This window comes from Dicentrarchus labrax, unplaced genomic scaffold, assembly GCF_905237075.1.
Source record: "Dicentrarchus labrax unplaced genomic scaffold, dlabrax2021, whole genome shotgun sequence".
Taxonomy (NCBI): Eukaryota; Metazoa; Chordata; class Actinopteri; family Moronidae; genus Dicentrarchus; species Dicentrarchus labrax.
The window spans coordinates 24,160,669-24,176,403 of NW_026136703.1; the positions used below are offsets into that span (position 1 = coordinate 24,160,669).

Below are 15,735 nucleotides of genomic sequence, written 5' to 3' on the forward strand. Positions count from 1 at the left end.
GGTGCCAGCGTGATAACCCCGATGACACACTCGCCCTCATCGACCGCTCATCCACCCCGCTTCTCCTCAAACAGCCTGCAACAAACCAGGTCTCCAGTTTGCTGCTCAGCCTAGTTTAATCCACCAGTTTATCAAGTTTAAGACTCAATTTTGGTTGAACATTTTAAATAATGGTGTAAAAGTGTCAAATATGCCTTATTTAGAGGATAGGTTCACATTCCTATCTAACATGGTATCTGCAGGTCTTTTAAAACAAAGTCTTTAAAAGTTAGTTTCCTCAAAAAAATGAGTCTTAAATGTTTTATCTTGCCTGCTGTAGGCAGTAAAATGAAATGTTTCTGTATGTGCTTTCAGGCTGTCCTTGCCCATAAACTAACAGTGTGGTTGTTGCAGCAGTGCATTGTGCTGCAGGAGGCTGAGTAATCCTCCTTTAAACCGTCAGAGCCATCAGACCTGCAGCAGACTGTCACCACTGCAGCAGCTAGGAAGCTCATACAGTCAAGTGTCAATTTCTTTTGGAAATACTTGATGAATTAATGATTTTTCATCGTTACATTTTCTACAGCTTCTCCGGCTCTCATTAATTAAATAATTAATGTCATTAGGAATTATTGTTCTGTGCTGCTGAGAAAAATTGGAAAAAATGTGATGAATAAATCATTCTAGGTCATAACATCCCTGCTGGTTTTCCATCATACTGACCGGTGAAAGTGAAGTATTAAACTGAATTTTATTTAGTATTCAAAAGGTCTTACAGTAAATCCTTCAGAAACCCTGATCTAAATTAAACACATGCTGGCTCCTTTAGTACAAACCTTTCTATTTGTGTTAACCTGAACAGTGTCAGAAAACAGGGAAAAATACCCTAATAGAAGTTAAAAGAGCCCACGGCAGCATCTTCACAACCCTTGTTTTATCTGACAGTCGGCCCAGAACTCAAAGATAATCAGTTTACTATCATATAAAGCAGAGAAAAGCAGCAAATCTTCTCATTTGAGCAGCTGGAACCAGGGAATGTTTGGCATTTGTTCCTGGAAAACTGACTGAAACAATGAATCAAAGTGTTTACTTATTAATTTTCTGTCATCGACTAATTGTTTCAGCTCTAAAACTGCCAAAGTTCTAAGTTAAATCTTGGAATATCTGTTTCAAAGAGAAAGATTATGCAAAATTTTCAGTAACAAGTTAGTACCTGATGCTCATTGATAATAAAAGCAGTTATAGAAGCTGAAATGTTTGTGTTCACCAAAGTCCTGAGATTCATAACAACTTCAGTGATAAATCATAGGGAGTTGACCTTTTTAAAGTCAGTAGTTGACCCATTTCTTGTTGTTTCTGTTCCCTCAAAGCTCAGTCAGTTATCAGAATAACCCTTTGTCCCTTTGCTGAAATCATATTTTGTGCTGGTGGAGAAACAATGGCCTGTGCCGATGTCTGTGAAAACCTTTAGGCGATAAAAATAGTGGTGTGCAGATAAATCAGTCAGAACAGAGAGAGGATCAGGTCACTTCAACGCGCCAGAGTGAAAATCAGCAAAAATACAACTGAGTTAAAACGTCATCTTGGAAATAATAAATGTCGGCACAGGAAGCCAGTGATGTCCGGACGCACTGATGTAACGGTCAGATCTTTAATTCAGATCGAGGAAATCGATCTGAAGGGGAAACACGCAGTGATGGGAGAGTGCAGGTGGGTGGGGGCGACTGAGTGGCAGACATTTTGATTAGAAATTAATAGAAAGAGCTGTGAGTTGGAGAGACTGCATGAGGACAGAAATCCCTGCAAATAGACCGGAGCTCAGCTTTTAATCACACATATTGATGTGAAATGTTCTGCAACCTTCGGGTCGATTATGTAACCAGAACACTTAACCTGACGGTGACGCAACGGCAATATTTCATATCCTGAGTCTGTTTTCACTCCCAGTCACACCAGTCACACCAACGGGTGTTTTTTTTATCCATTAATCTGTGGATCCATGCCCTCAGTGATTTGTTGTTTGACCCCTAAAATGTCTGAAACGGTGGAAAATGTTTTAGCACTTTTTGCCAAAGTGACGTCCTCAAATGTCTAGTTTTGTCCACGACCCGAAGATGGTCATAGAGGACTAAAGAAACCGGGAAACATTCACATTTTAAAGCTGAAATCAGAGAATTTGGACAATTTGTTACTCAGAATGATCAATGGATCATCAAAATAGTTGGAGATAAATATAATTGTTAAACACTAATCGATGAATCGTTGCAGCTCTCAATAATACCCCTCCTGTCAGAGGAAAACATCTTGCGAGGTCTCAGTTTCAGACTGACTCGAGTTGTAATTCTATAAGTGGCGTCGAGCGGCGCCCAGATTCATTAAACTCACTGAGGACGTCCAGGATCACGTAAACACACAAATCCAGTTAGAGAGTTAAACTTAACTGGCAGCACAAGTTTCTCCCTTCTGACTGACGCACACTTTAAAGATCCCCTCCCTCCATATATTAAGACACATCCTTTTTAAAAATAGATCTATTTCTTCTGTCTGCTGCACACAAGATGTCTCCTCTTTCACTGTAAAGTCCAAACTTTCCACTTTCAGCACCCTCAGCTCTGCACAGATATGATCAAACAATACCCTGTGGAACAAGAATGGAAACACATGTTTGAGTGTAGGGGAGACTTTAATGGACGATTGCTCTCCTCCACAGGTGAACGTCTACGTTCTGGGAAGAACCTTCCTCGTACTGGCCAGAGAACTGTGCATCAACGCCCCGGCTATAGGTACACACCTCACTTACCTTCACCTTGTTCTACTGGATCAGTGTTGTAAAGCATTACTGCAACCACACTACAATCATCTGTAACATTACAGCTCCTAAATCAGTGATCACATCACAGTTAATATCAAACAGTTATGTTACATAAGTTCTTCAATTATCTGCATAACAGGCGGAGAGAAAAAGGAATCATATGGGCGTTTGTGCAACAATCACCTTCTTTGGTGTTGATGATGAGGATACAGCTTCCTTCAGCTCTGACCCCGACTTAAAATATTCAGTGACTTCAGTGTCAGAGACCCTGAACTGTTTCTGTATGATATCCATTAACACAGCAACTCTGAGGAGGAACAGGTTGGTTTGAGACTCGTCCTCATGAGGCGAGTGAGTGAGTTTGGCTCCTTCAATGGAGTTCATGTTAGAAGATCTCAGGTGATGTTGTAAGTAATGTAGTAATGTAGAAGTTGTGTAATTAATTGGTAACCGTAATACCTAACAACAAGTATTGTGTAATACTTTTCCTTTTTGGAGTAATGTCCCCAACACTGTTCACTCTGAAAGACTTTTTAAAATTTGAGAACTCTAAATTGTGAATCAGCTCTTGTCAAGACGTCTTTATACAGATAAATTATTGATATAAACAGGACTGAAACTCCCGATAGGTTTCATTAGTTCAGTAGTTCTCAACCTTTTTTCCAAGACGTATCCCCACAGATGAACTCAAGTACCCTCCATCAACAAACTGGATGTTATTTAACTATTAATCATCTATAATAGTTGATAAAATAGTGGATGTTAGAGTATTTCCATACAGTTGAGTTCTCATTTGTACTACAACCACATGGAGTGGTTTCTTACTGTTACTACAAATTATTTTAACATCCATTACTCTTACCTTGCATCTCCTCTGCTAGCTTGCTAACTAGCTCTCACACACTATAAACTGCAATGACACCATAATTAATTGTTACAGCTGACTCAATATGTGAGTGTGTATTTACAAAAACATTTCCAATTAGTTGAGCTACACTACAATCTCTCCCTGTTCTACAAGTACCATTGGTTGGGATTCACTGATTTAGTCCATGTGTGTGTATTTATAATGAAAAGTTCAAGGTGACGTCTGTAAATGTCCAGTCTGACCAACAGTTGAAAACCCTGCAGCACTGTGAGGCTGGAACCAGAGATTGGTTGCCATATTTGTTTGATAAATGACTCCATGGATTTAGTATTGTACTTGCATAATGTTGAGACACATTCAGAAGAGGAATGGTCATGGAGATGCTTTCTGACTCTTATGTAAATGTTCCTCTCCACAGATATTAAATCACCATAAATCTGTTATACTAACCACTGTAGTATACTGTAAAATAATATAGGACATCTGCCAAGACGTGTAATGCAGGTTTTACTCTGAACCTAAAGTTCTTTTAATAAGTTTAATGTAGTTTTCTGCAGCCTAATTGTGCATAAAAACATGATAAATATCAGACTAGAATCAGAAACGCCATAGGAGCATCCCTACGTTTGACTTCCCAAGGGGGCCCCCCATGACTCCTTGGGCCCCCCCTGTGTTGTACTGGAGGTCCATTAAATAATCCATTCATGGCTGCAAGAACCTCCTGTTCTCATAAAACCCGGGTGCAGTTCCGGCTGTAGTAACCAGAGGACGCTGCAGTCCCTCTTATCCCCACTCCCTCACCCAGGCACCATAATGATGTGACATCTGTGGCTTCAATCACATTATAACCTTTATGTTTTATCATCAGGTGTATAAGCATTCTTGTACAGAACACATCTGGTCATCTTTAACAGCGTCAAGCTGTTAACAGTTAAATTTGTATTTTACAAAAGACACAACGTTTCTGAGGCCATCCTCTGAAGTGCAAAACAACTCTGCTCTCGACAAGATTTCTACTTTTTTTTGCATTTAGAATCATAACACTACATAAAGGTCGCTCCTCGTGAAGTATTGCTGCTCAGACTATAGTAACAACATTGTATATAGACTTGCAATTACACAATTTTAAAGCGGTCCCTAGTTGTTCCAGTTTTGTAGCTCAGCTTGATTACATAACCACAAATCACTGTATTAATGTTGTTTCTACAGCAGCCGCAGCCTTTTAACACAGGCATCAGAGCAAATAACGTTAACCCAGTAATTAAATTAAAAAAATAACATTAAATTAAATAAGATAAAACAACAGCTCCTTGGCTTTTAAAATAGTCTCTCAAAGAACTAACCAGGCCATTTAGTGTGACATTAGTCGAGTGTCTTTAATGCTACATTACTTTGAAGGCTGGGAGGCGAGGATGAACCTAATTTTCCCATCAGCAGTCCAGAGCAGCTTTATGCGTAGAACACAAGCTCTGGGATCTGTCCTCCCTGTACTCCGGTCCCGTTGGTGCTGTCGGAGGAGCACTGGAATTGAAATGTCACCTTCCCACACTGCACCTCTGTCATGCCCTCCTGGCCAAAATAGCTCAGCTCGTTCCCGTCCAGCACGGCGCTCACGGTGTAGAACGCGTCCTGCTCCACCTGAACAGGATGCTCGAACCACACCGGGAACGTACTGCTCGACCCGTCCGACACGAACTTTGTCAGGTTCTGCGCCAGGGTCACCCCCTGTCTCTTCAGTTCGATTTTGACGCTGTACTCGGCTTTGCCGCCGCTCGACCCGTACAGCCCCAGACCGGCGATAAAGATCCTCTTGTCCACCGCGAACTGAATGCTGTCGCACCGGCCGCGGTAGCGCCACTGATTGCTCCGGTAGGCCGAGGACTGGAAGCGGTGGCACCTCTGAGGCGCCAAACCCTTCCTCGCAGTCAAGGGGAAGTCCAGTTTGGGCTTTTTAGCCGCAGTGTACCACAGGAACACATTGTGCGTCTCCTCCAGTGTCAGGATATCACATTGCGCCGCCCCGTTGGCAAACTCCTCCAGGCTCATGGTGGGGATGCGCACTAAGAACAGCGCCTTGCCAAGGACATCTCTTTTGTTGCGGGTTGTGGGCCCCAAACCTTGTCTCTTGCACTCCGCAGAGGCCCAGCTCATCACAGCCTCAAACACCACCACCTCCTTGGTGTTGAGCGTCTCCCTCCGCAGGATGATCTCCAGCGTCTGCAGGTCGATCTCGCAGAAGCCCTCGGAGCACAGCGAGAGCTCGGCCTGAGCGTCGATCACCTCCCAGCAGCGCTGCGTCAGCTCGGGCTCCTCGAACAGGCGGCTCTGGGAGAGCAGCACGCAGGCGTTCTTGGCCTCCAGGCTGGTTTCCAGGAAGGTGACGCAGGCCTTGGCCAGCGCGGGGACGATGTACTTCTTGGCAGCATACAGGGTGGCCAGCACCGTGTCCGCCTCCAGGTCGATTTCATCGCTGTACATGTACCTGGGAGGAGGAAAAGAGCCTTTTTAATCACAGCTCAGAGCAACAACTTTAATAATATCCCACATAACAGGACATGAAAACCCTCGGATACTCTAATGTCCACAAAAGAAGCAAAACATAATTGACGATAAGAGGATTGTATGCTGACTTAACACGTCCTACCCTTCTTACTAAACAGTCTATGCTGCTGGCTTAGCTACTGAGTGAGCTACAAAGGCAGGTTATTTATATCTACTAGTCTGCATATATTCCCCCCTCTAAGAAAATTGTCAGGCTGTGGATGAGAAAACTGTTTCTAGTTGGACAAAGAGCGGCGAGAAAACCAGCAATTACAGAGCACTGTGCTGCTGCCGCTGCTCTCTGGCGCTCCCAGCATTTTGGCATTCGCCTCTGCTTAGCTTTGGATGAGTAATAATATGCTTTGAAGTGACACTGACTGCGCTTGTCATCTCTCCTTCTGGTTGGCTGTGTGAGGGAATCGGTTGAGTGGCTTACTTCAGCAGAATTAGAAAAGCAGCAGGTTCCACATCTGGGATATGGATCTCAGACTCCTCCTCCGCCAGATCGCCGTAAAACATGGCACAGAAGACCGAGCTTCCCACGGCCAGCACATACTGGAGAGGGGAGGGGGGAGGAGACAGATGCGTCAGAGAACACACATGCAACCAGAGTCTCTCTTTTCTTTTAGCTTAACTTCAATGAAAGTAGTTTATTTTCAGTAGCAGTGCTGCAGAGACTCATCTAACAGATATTTAAATTCAAGTATCACACAATTTTGGCTTTAGGGGGATTCAACTTTCTCATAAAAAGAAATTAAATAAAAGGGAGGAGGGAGGGGGTTTCCAATGTCTTTACCTTGTGTGCTGGAACCCTCTGCGATCCCCCCAAGGGGCCGACGATGAAGTGGACATCGGCCATCAGCTCATTGTTAAACATCAAGGCGTTCCTAAAGGCAGAGCAGGTTTCATGAGTAAGCCTCAATCAAAGTATTGTATAACGTCAAGTCCTCCCACACTCCCTTTGCCTGGAGACACTGGTTATTTTCATAGGGTTGGGGCGGGATACAGCAACAGTAGTAGTAGTAGTAGTAGTAGTAAGCCCACAGTGAAGGGTTTATCCATTAATCTGATTATTATCTTGATTAATGTCATTTTTAAATGATTTATTTTTACTAATTAGTCGCACAAATCCTTTAAAACTGTGAATCTCTTTAAAAAAAAAAAAACAACTCAATTGATTAAATTATCCAAATTGTTGGTGTATTTGTGCTCTTATGCACATTTTAAACATGAACAGCAATGCAACTGAGCTAAGTAGATGCAGCAGGAGCAAGTTTCCTCCAAAATAAAACAAGTTTACCTCCAAAATAAAACAAGTTTACCTCCAAAATAAAACTAGTTTTCTCCAAAATAAAACTAAAGAGTGAGTTTAGTGACCTTGCTGCACTTTATATACTAATATCACATTAACGCAGTGAGTTAAAGTGGCTGTGGTTACTTCATAACGACCCTAATGTACTTTAATCTCTAAACGGGGTGCGGGGTTCTGTGCGGGGTTCTGTGCGGGGTGCAGGTACCTCTCTCTCAGCGTGGGGTGGCTGCACTGCCAGCTGGGTGGATCCACGTTGTTGTTGTTGATGTTCTGCTGGGTGGTCGGGGTGGTCGCCGCGCTGCCGCTGCTGCTGGCCTGGCTCACCTGCAGCTCCTTGGTCTTCTCGGTGTCGGCCGCCACCGTGGTGCCGTTGGACAGGTTGTTGGTGGTGTTGTTGGCGGGGTACAACTCCGCAGCCATCTTCTCCTCCTTCTGTTTCTGCTGCTGCTGCTGCTGCTGCTTCTTCTTCAGGGACAGAGTCAGGATCTCATAACATACCGGCAGCCGGACCGGGAGCTTGCCGACCTTCTTGGACTTTTTCAGCGTTTCTGGGAGCAGGAGGAGATAAGTCAGACACCTCATGATCCGGCCATGATGGAGCAACCTGCAGTCTGCCGTTGGCATCGGCACAAGCAGCCGGTCGGTCTCCTGCGCTGTTAGTATCCGGTGGAGAGCAGCCAGTCGGTGTCGGAGGAACCGTACGGCGGAGATAGTTCGGCTCCAACCACACACACACACACACACACACACACACACACACACCGACGCTTCTTATTTTATTTTTAACAGCATCGGAAAAAAAAGCCAAGTTTTTTTTTTTTTTTTTTTTTACACGACAAACGTGTAATAAATAAATCTCCTTGCAGGCCCCGGTTCTCCTCTTCTTCCTCCTCCTCCTCCTCCTCCGCGTCCAACTTCGACCACTTTTTCCTCCCGTTTCCTGGCGGTCACCTCATCCTCTCTGCACCGAGAAATGTCCGCTCGGTTTCCCTTTTTTTCTTTCCTCTCCAGCGAGTAATCCGGATACTGTTGGAGTCCTGTTGTACGTTAATCCCCTCGGATATGTTCACCCTCTTTTACTCTCTCTCTCTCTCTCTCCCTTTCTCTCTCTCTCTCTGTGTGTCCGTCGACCGACACGAACCGAGCTCCGGTGTTCCGCTGCGGCCGCCGTACTCATCCGAGGTAAACACTCATTTGTGGGGAGTTTTTAAGGTCTGCTTCATTTTTTCCTCCCTCTCTCTCTCTCCTCTCTCGCTCCTGTTTTTTTTTTTTTTTTGTATTTATATTCGTCGTGATCTCCTATGACGCCCAGGGCTCGCTGAGGACCAATCAGATTGACGCTCCGCGGTGACGTCAGGAGCGCAGAAGCCCCTCCCCCTCCCCGAACACACACACACACACACACACACACACACACACACACACACACACAGAGCAGCTCCGCAGAGTGCGTCACCGGCCCGAGCCGCTCCGCCTCCGGCCCCGCTGATTAGACCCGGCGGGTCGGATAAAAATAAAATTATAAAAAAGGAAGAAGGTCGGTTGAATATGACCCTGCGGCCCGGCACCCGTAATGAGGCCCCGAAACACGGTGTTACAGACCGGGGAAGAGTTTGACACCACTCTGATGGCTTCATGTGTCATTATGTCGACCTGTGGAGGAGAAAACTCAGATTTTATTATTATTATTATTATTATTATTATTATTATTATTATTATTATTATTATCACTAAGGTGGAGTGATATTTCCCCGACACTGTTTATGTGATCTGTGTTCATCTATAAATCACAAAATCCTTTATTAATACTTTATTCCTTCACCAAAACACCGCCCTTATATATGTGACCTGATGGTAGGATGAAAATAAAAGGATTAATCTGACCCTCCAGCTCGGCCTAATGACGAGAAATAACCCCAGAAACAGGAAGTTGAAACCAGGGAACTCTGATGGGTTTATGTCGACCTGTGGAGGAGAAAACTCTGATTGTTTGTGCGTTAAAGGGTTAGGTCACTAACTGTAAACTAACTACTGTTACTAAGTTACGTACTCGGGATACAAAAAAGGTTAACCGTAATCCATTAGATACAGGGGAAAAAAGATGTAATCTGATTACATTTAGTTACATTTAGTGAAACTGGGGGTTATTTAACAGGATTACATTATATTGTTCTGTTGTCTTTATAAAATACACAAAACTTCTTACTGACATTTATCTTGGTTTTATATTGCATATTTTTTTGTTGAGGTATTCTAAAAGTAACAAAAAGTACTTTTAAAGTAAAGTTACTTTAAGTACTTTACAAGTGTTACTTGGATTAGGTTACTGACTGCATTTTTTAACAGAAATAGGTAGTAATGGATTACATGTAGCTAAATAACGTAATCAGGATTTTTAAAAAAGGTAACTGTAATCCACTACAATTACAGGGGAAAAAGTTGTAATCAGATTACAGTTACATTTAGTAAAAACTGGGATTATTTAGCGGTGCCTGCCAATCAGTGTGATCAGTTTGAGGCTGTAGCGACATGCTAACACAAGCAGAGCCTCTACAAGCAGTCCTTGTTAGTGTTTGACGAGGTTTACATTTAGTTGCCAAGTTGCCTTTGATTTTTAAAGAATGATAAGAAGCAGTGAGCAGTTTTTCACTTTCTCCTTCAATTTCAGTGCAAAGAAAGAGGAAACATCTCAACGTGGAGTGCAGTTTTTCAGAAAAAATGCAGTGAAATCAGATGTTTTAGGCCACAACAATCCCAAAAAAAGCCAGCAGAGTCTTTGACCATAAAAATGACCATAACCTTAAACTGGAGGCGTCCTGGTAGCTCACCTGGTGGATCTGGTGCCTCGCTTACCAAAGCTGAGTCTTTGCTGCAGCGGCCATCGGTTCGAATCCGACCTGTGACCCTTTGCTATCCAATAAAAGCAAAAAGCCCCAAAACAAACAGACAAAAACATTGAATATTGCTTCACTAAATCAATGAAAACTATTATTTCTGTTGATCACTGACCAAACAAACAAAGTGACATCACATCCAAACATTTCTCCTCCAGCTTCAGGAGTTTCCTCTCAACCCCCCATCAGTGTTCAGTGAGGGTTGGATGAGTGAGCGCTGACACTGTGCACAACCATACAGAGAAAAAGCAAACTCAGAGACCAATTTATACACTCACAGTAACAAAAAAAAAAGACCAGAATGCATTGCAGCGCCAAGTCAGTTTGGGGTTTTGAAGGGAAAGGGCGCAGCTTCCCCCACAAACTGAATGATAACACTTCTAATGCTATTCATGCGTCCCCCACCCCCCCCACCCTGCTCTCACGTTTTGATTGAAAGGAGCGAGTTCACGGCCCTTTCCCGGGGGGTGGTCCAAGTCATTTTGGGGGGAATGAGGGGAACAGAAGTAGAAGTAGGCGAGGCGGGTCGAAGGGAAAAGTGGGTACACGAAAAAAAAAAGTCCAAACTACAGCGCTCCATCACAGGAGGACTCCTGGGCCGCTCGAGCACCGCACGTTGATTACACCCGACAGAGAACGAGGATCTGAGGTTGAGTTTCTTCTTCTTTTAAACAGCCTGTGTTCTCTATGGAGGTCTCGCCTGCGTTTACTGACAGTAGAACTCGCAGCAGTGATGGCGAGCTCTGCAGACGTATCATTACATGATGCAGAGGGGGGAGGGGGAGGGATCAGCCTGGATCTTATTACCAGCTGGCTCTACCAGCTTTCCACTGGACTGCTCTTTAAACGCAGCCACCGACTTCAAAGATATTCGACTCCGCTGTCACGGCCGGGGCACGAAACTCTGCTTTTTGTCTCCCGGCTACAGTGGAAAGAGGGTTCCTCCTCATTTTAAAGCATTAAATTAGATTTCTTAGCAAGGTAAAATCACTAGGACATCAGGCAGACACTGGCCACCTGCCAGGCTGTTTCATAGCAAAAGCAGGTGGTTCTGATAGTTTTCTCCTCTCCAGCTGAATCTAGAGTATTTTCCATAAAGTTAACGATAGCTGCGCTCACCATGCGAGTTTCTCAGAGACATTTGAGCAGCAATAAGGTTTGAGGAGTGAGCTTGTGATTGGAAAGTTGCCCATTCAAATCCTTTCGCCAGCTGCGAAAATCTGGACAGAGACACTGAATGAGAAACAGGCTGCTTCGAGGAGCGCTTGAGCTAAATGCTAATCCTCAAGTTCTCCAGTGGAGCTAATTAGCAGCCAGCAGTGGGAGACTGGTTTTACTGGGAAGCTCACAGGTGCTAGTCAGGTTTTAATCTGTATGAATTAAAAAAAACAGAACATTGGTTTTTTTTGGGGGGGGTCTGAACCAGAGTTGGGGGGAGAAAATACAGTTTTTGGTTTGTTTACTGCTCAGACACAGACGAACCGGGGATTGTAAACAAAAATCACAGTCACACAAGCAGGCGGTTTATTGGACAGAGTTTTGGTTGAAACGCCATCCGGAGAGAGTTTTGGCAGTCAGGGTAGGAGAGCCAGAACAGATCTGATATCAGTCCCCGAAAGTGTAGCATGATGGACTCGTGCCCTCTCTCTGCCAAGATTTACCCTCTCCAGTTAATCACACACGAGACGAAAGCTGAATGCGATCATTACAGCTCGATGGAAATCGTGTCGTGTGCTGCAGTTGCTTCAGATTACATACAGTAGGTTCTTTGAAAATGAGCTGACGTCCAGTCATCCAGTTCACTCACTTGTCCCAAAAGTTAGCCCTATAGGGGGCAGTAAAATTCAGATTTCAGACACATTTTGTATCATCAGGAGTGTCGAGGGATCGTTAGCAGTAAGTACTGTTTTTGTTCCATTGAAGTGATCAATTAATCTGATTAATCCCAGTAAAACCGGGATATTTAGAGACTAGTTTTCTAGTAATGGAAACACCTGGAAATTGATTAAAATGGCCAAATATCCTGGAAAGTGTTTTGTGCTGCTCCAGATTTTGAAGGAAGGACTTCCATCTTTCTTTTGAGCGACTAAACTTAAAGAAAAACACCTTTCTGTCTCATCCAGACCCGTGCCTGTACATTCCCCGTTTTGCCCAGATGCTGGAATTTGGGGAGAAGAACCACGATGTCTCCATGACAGCGATGAGACTGGTGCAGAGGATGAAGAGGGACTGGATGCACACGGGACGAAGGCCGTCGGGACTCTGTGGAGCAGGTAACCGTGAGACGAGGTGGCGTCGGGCCTCTGCTGTCTGTGCTGTGGAGTTTTTTTTTTTTTTTAATTTCAGGTGAGTGGGGCTGGCAGCAGCCCTGAAGGCTCCTCGCAGCAGGCTGTCATCAGAGGATTCAGTCCTCAGAGGAGAGAAAGTGATTAACGCTCTCTGCTCTGTTGGCTTCTAACACCAAGGTGCCCTTCAACCTCAGATACTCCTGAAAAGCAGCCCAGTGACCATCAGCATTTGTAGCTCAGGTCGTACAGTACGACAAGCTCATGCTCCTCTAACACGGATGAAAATAAGTGGATTTAACTCTGGAAAGTTTACTTCCATGATTTACTTGGACACCGGTGATTTTATCAGTGTGAGGAAAGTTGAACTTGACGGCAAAATATGATGAAATGCAAATCAGACCATTTTCACTGTAACACACAACCGTCGTACTGTATATGTTCATTAAGACAGAGTGAGCTCGGGGTGATTGAAATTGTTTTTGTGGCTTTTTTTAAAGGGATAGTCTGGATTGAAGTGGGGCGGTATGTGTATAACCCACAGGAGAAAACCCCAGTTTGGAGAAGCAGATGGGAGTCTCGGGACGGTCGTTTAATACAAAACCTTTGTGGACGGAGGAGTCAACAAAATATGTTTTAGCCACCACACAGAATCAGTATCTGTTTAAGTGTAGGCTATATTTAGAATATTTTAACTACTCTACCTTGCTGTTTGACAGAGAGCTGAAGCTGTTTTGAAAACCACCAGACTCCTTTGATAAAAACAGCAATTTTAGACTTGCAGAACAGGGGACTTGCTGGTCTACCCCTGCCCCGATCTGTTAGTTTGTTTATGTGAATGTGTGACTTTGGTGTGTTAATGGTTTAGTTAGGATCCGAAGCAACGTGTTAATTAGCTGAGCGAGGCAGCGGTACACGAGCAACTCCTGAATTCTGTGAGGGGGAGAATTACTGTTGTTGTTAAAGTCCCTAAAGTAGGGATAGTTAGAGTCTGGTGGCTTTGGAGAGAGCGATAGAATGACTTTAGTTCCCCATTAGAAAGGGCTGTCTGAATTAGCTATTAACATCTAGTGACCTGGTCGGATTCCTGGATTTGAATAAAGTGGTGGTTAATTTAGCACAGAAACTGGTGAATAAGTAACAACTATTTTAAGATTAATGAATAGTGCAAAGGTTTGTCCCGCTCTGTAGGGTTCCAACATACAACATCTGGCATGAATCTGGTGTCTGGTATATTTTGATGGCAAACAGCAGGACGTTCATGCTCTACATGTTTACATTACTAATTAATAACCAGGATGAGGAGGCTTCTGCAAGAGCTAACTTTGTGTGGTCTGGGTGAGTGTTTTTACTGCTGTTAGCTAGCCGGAGAGGACAGATGTCAATCAGAGCGGTGAGAGACATTTTGATAATCCAAAGACGAGTGCAGCATCCAAATCTACCTCTAAATAATAGCTTCATTGGTTTTTAGCAAGTTGAGCTATCAGGACATTGTGTCAGTGAGTTTTCTGCCCCCTTCCTGCATGGACACATTGACTGTCAGAGGAAACGCGTCTATTTAAACTTTGCAAGGACACTGAAATGGGAGCAACAGGAAAACCGTGTCCTGGTTAAATCCTAAATATCTGAAATTATGTGTTCTGAAGTTTTCTAAAGTCCTTCATGGTCCCAAAATTAAGTTTTAAATGTCTTTAAAAATGTTCTTATGGTGAGAAATGTAACTAATCATGCAGACCAACTTTATATGGGTCAACAGCTCCTTTAATTTTCAGTTTTTGGAAGGATTATATAAGCCATTTTTCTACTCTAATTGCCGTTTTAAAAAAAGCTCTTAAACAGTCTTAAAATAAGTTCATGCCTTTTGCAACTGCTCCATTTACCAGTCTCCAGTTGGATAACCAAATGTGTATGTCCTGTTCAGCTCTACTCTTACCATATAGCTCAACCTGACCTCTGACCTCTTCATGTAGGAGGCAAGTCCAGTGAGAATTTCTTTAAACAGATCAATAATGTAAAATTCTTGATGCACATTAACCCCGAGGCCAAGCATGGTTTATAACACTCTGAACAGGGAGGGTTTGTCCACAAACCGGTTCAGTAGCTGGTAAATCCTGACATTGGTCTCCCAGTCTTCGCTCCCAGCTGGCTTACCAAATGCATTTACTGTGTTGGTTATCTGCCAAAGAGATGTGTGGGTGAGGCAAACCTGCCAGCACCTGCCTAAACTCACCACATACTGTCTGGTGTTGATTTAGCTCCCTGCCCTTCATCCTCTTTGTGCGTAAACAGCTGGGTGTCACCCTGAATACAGTCTTTGCTCTGACGCATCACCAGCTTAGACGTCCTGAAATCGAATCAGCTGCTTCCTCTGTTCCCTGCATGTTTACGTTCACGGTTTCAATTTTCATCTTTCTCTGTTCCTCTGCTGCATTGCCTGAATAATTAATTGCTTATCATAAATCATTGAGAGGGATACAGTCACATGGAAGAAGTTTGTTCCCAAATATGATGCAAATATTGCTATTGACGAACCAGAAACATGCATCTGCAAAAAATGAAAGTTCTTTCGGGTAGAAGATTTTTGAAATTGCATCATGGATTACTTTTAATGAGTTAAAGACAAAGTTAACTCTGCATTAAGCAACTTTGAAGTCATGTGGTTCCAAAGTAACAGCGGTAAAATGTTTGAGAGAGTCTTCAGCGCAGCTAAAAGCCACCACTTCAGTCCTAAAGGCTGTTAGAAGTGTGCATGTAGAAGTAGAAGCATCTATCTTTTAACAGGCTCTTGAGTGAGGCAACTCTAATGACGGTTATATAACTGTTCCCCTTCAAGGCTCGCGCTGCAACTCATTGCATAATATTTGTGTTGTTGTTACTCCTCTTTAAAACTGTGTTTGTGTGCGTGTGGGCGGACTGTGTTGGCTCCGCCAGCTGAGGTGCTCCCGTCCTGCCGCCTCTGTCCTCGCCGGTCTTCAAGGTGCACGCAAGAGAAAGCGGCTGAAAGCAAACATCCTATTTGTGTGTTCAGTCACGTCAACGTTGCC

The 15,735-nt window shown here is 43.8% G+C and overlaps 2 protein-coding genes and 1 long non-coding RNA gene across 4 annotated transcripts in view; 1 reads left to right on the forward strand and 2 right to left on the reverse strand.

Annotated features, from left to right (window-relative positions):
- Nucleotides 1–15,735, forward strand: part of LOC127356157 (transcription factor IIIB 90 kDa subunit) — a 131,527-nt gene that overhangs the window by 23,094 nt on the left and 92,698 nt on the right. Inside the window, exons 6-7 of the mRNA XM_051387706.1 lie at nucleotides 2,690–2,762; nucleotides 12,530–12,679. Of these exons, the coding sequence (XP_051243666.1) occupies nucleotides 2,690–2,762; nucleotides 12,530–12,679 (223 nt within the window). The remainder of the gene's footprint in view (nucleotides 1–2,689; nucleotides 2,763–12,529; nucleotides 12,680–15,735) is intronic.
- LOC127356191 (BTB/POZ domain-containing protein 6-B) lies at nucleotides 4,492–8,774 on the reverse strand. Its single transcript, XM_051387751.1, has 4 exons — nucleotides 7,718–8,774; nucleotides 6,997–7,087; nucleotides 6,637–6,755; nucleotides 4,492–6,141 (listed from the first exon to the last, which is right to left on the reverse strand). The coding sequence occupies exons 1-4, from the start codon at nucleotides 8,134–8,136 to the stop codon at nucleotides 5,109–5,111; spliced, it is 1,662 nt and encodes a 553-aa protein (XP_051243711.1). The 5' UTR covers nucleotides 8,137–8,774; the 3' UTR covers nucleotides 4,492–5,108.
- On the reverse strand, nucleotides 9,077–11,463 carry LOC127356281 (uncharacterized). Of its 2 annotated transcripts, XR_007881963.1 has the most exons (4): nucleotides 10,832–11,463; nucleotides 10,522–10,629; nucleotides 10,341–10,422; nucleotides 9,077–9,165 (listed from the first exon to the last, which is right to left on the reverse strand). It is a non-coding gene; the product is annotated as an uncharacterized LOC127356281 (long non-coding RNA). The 2 variants fall into 2 exon arrangements; XR_007881962.1 differs by lacking the exon at nucleotides 10,832–11,463 and having other exon boundaries at nucleotides 10,522–10,735.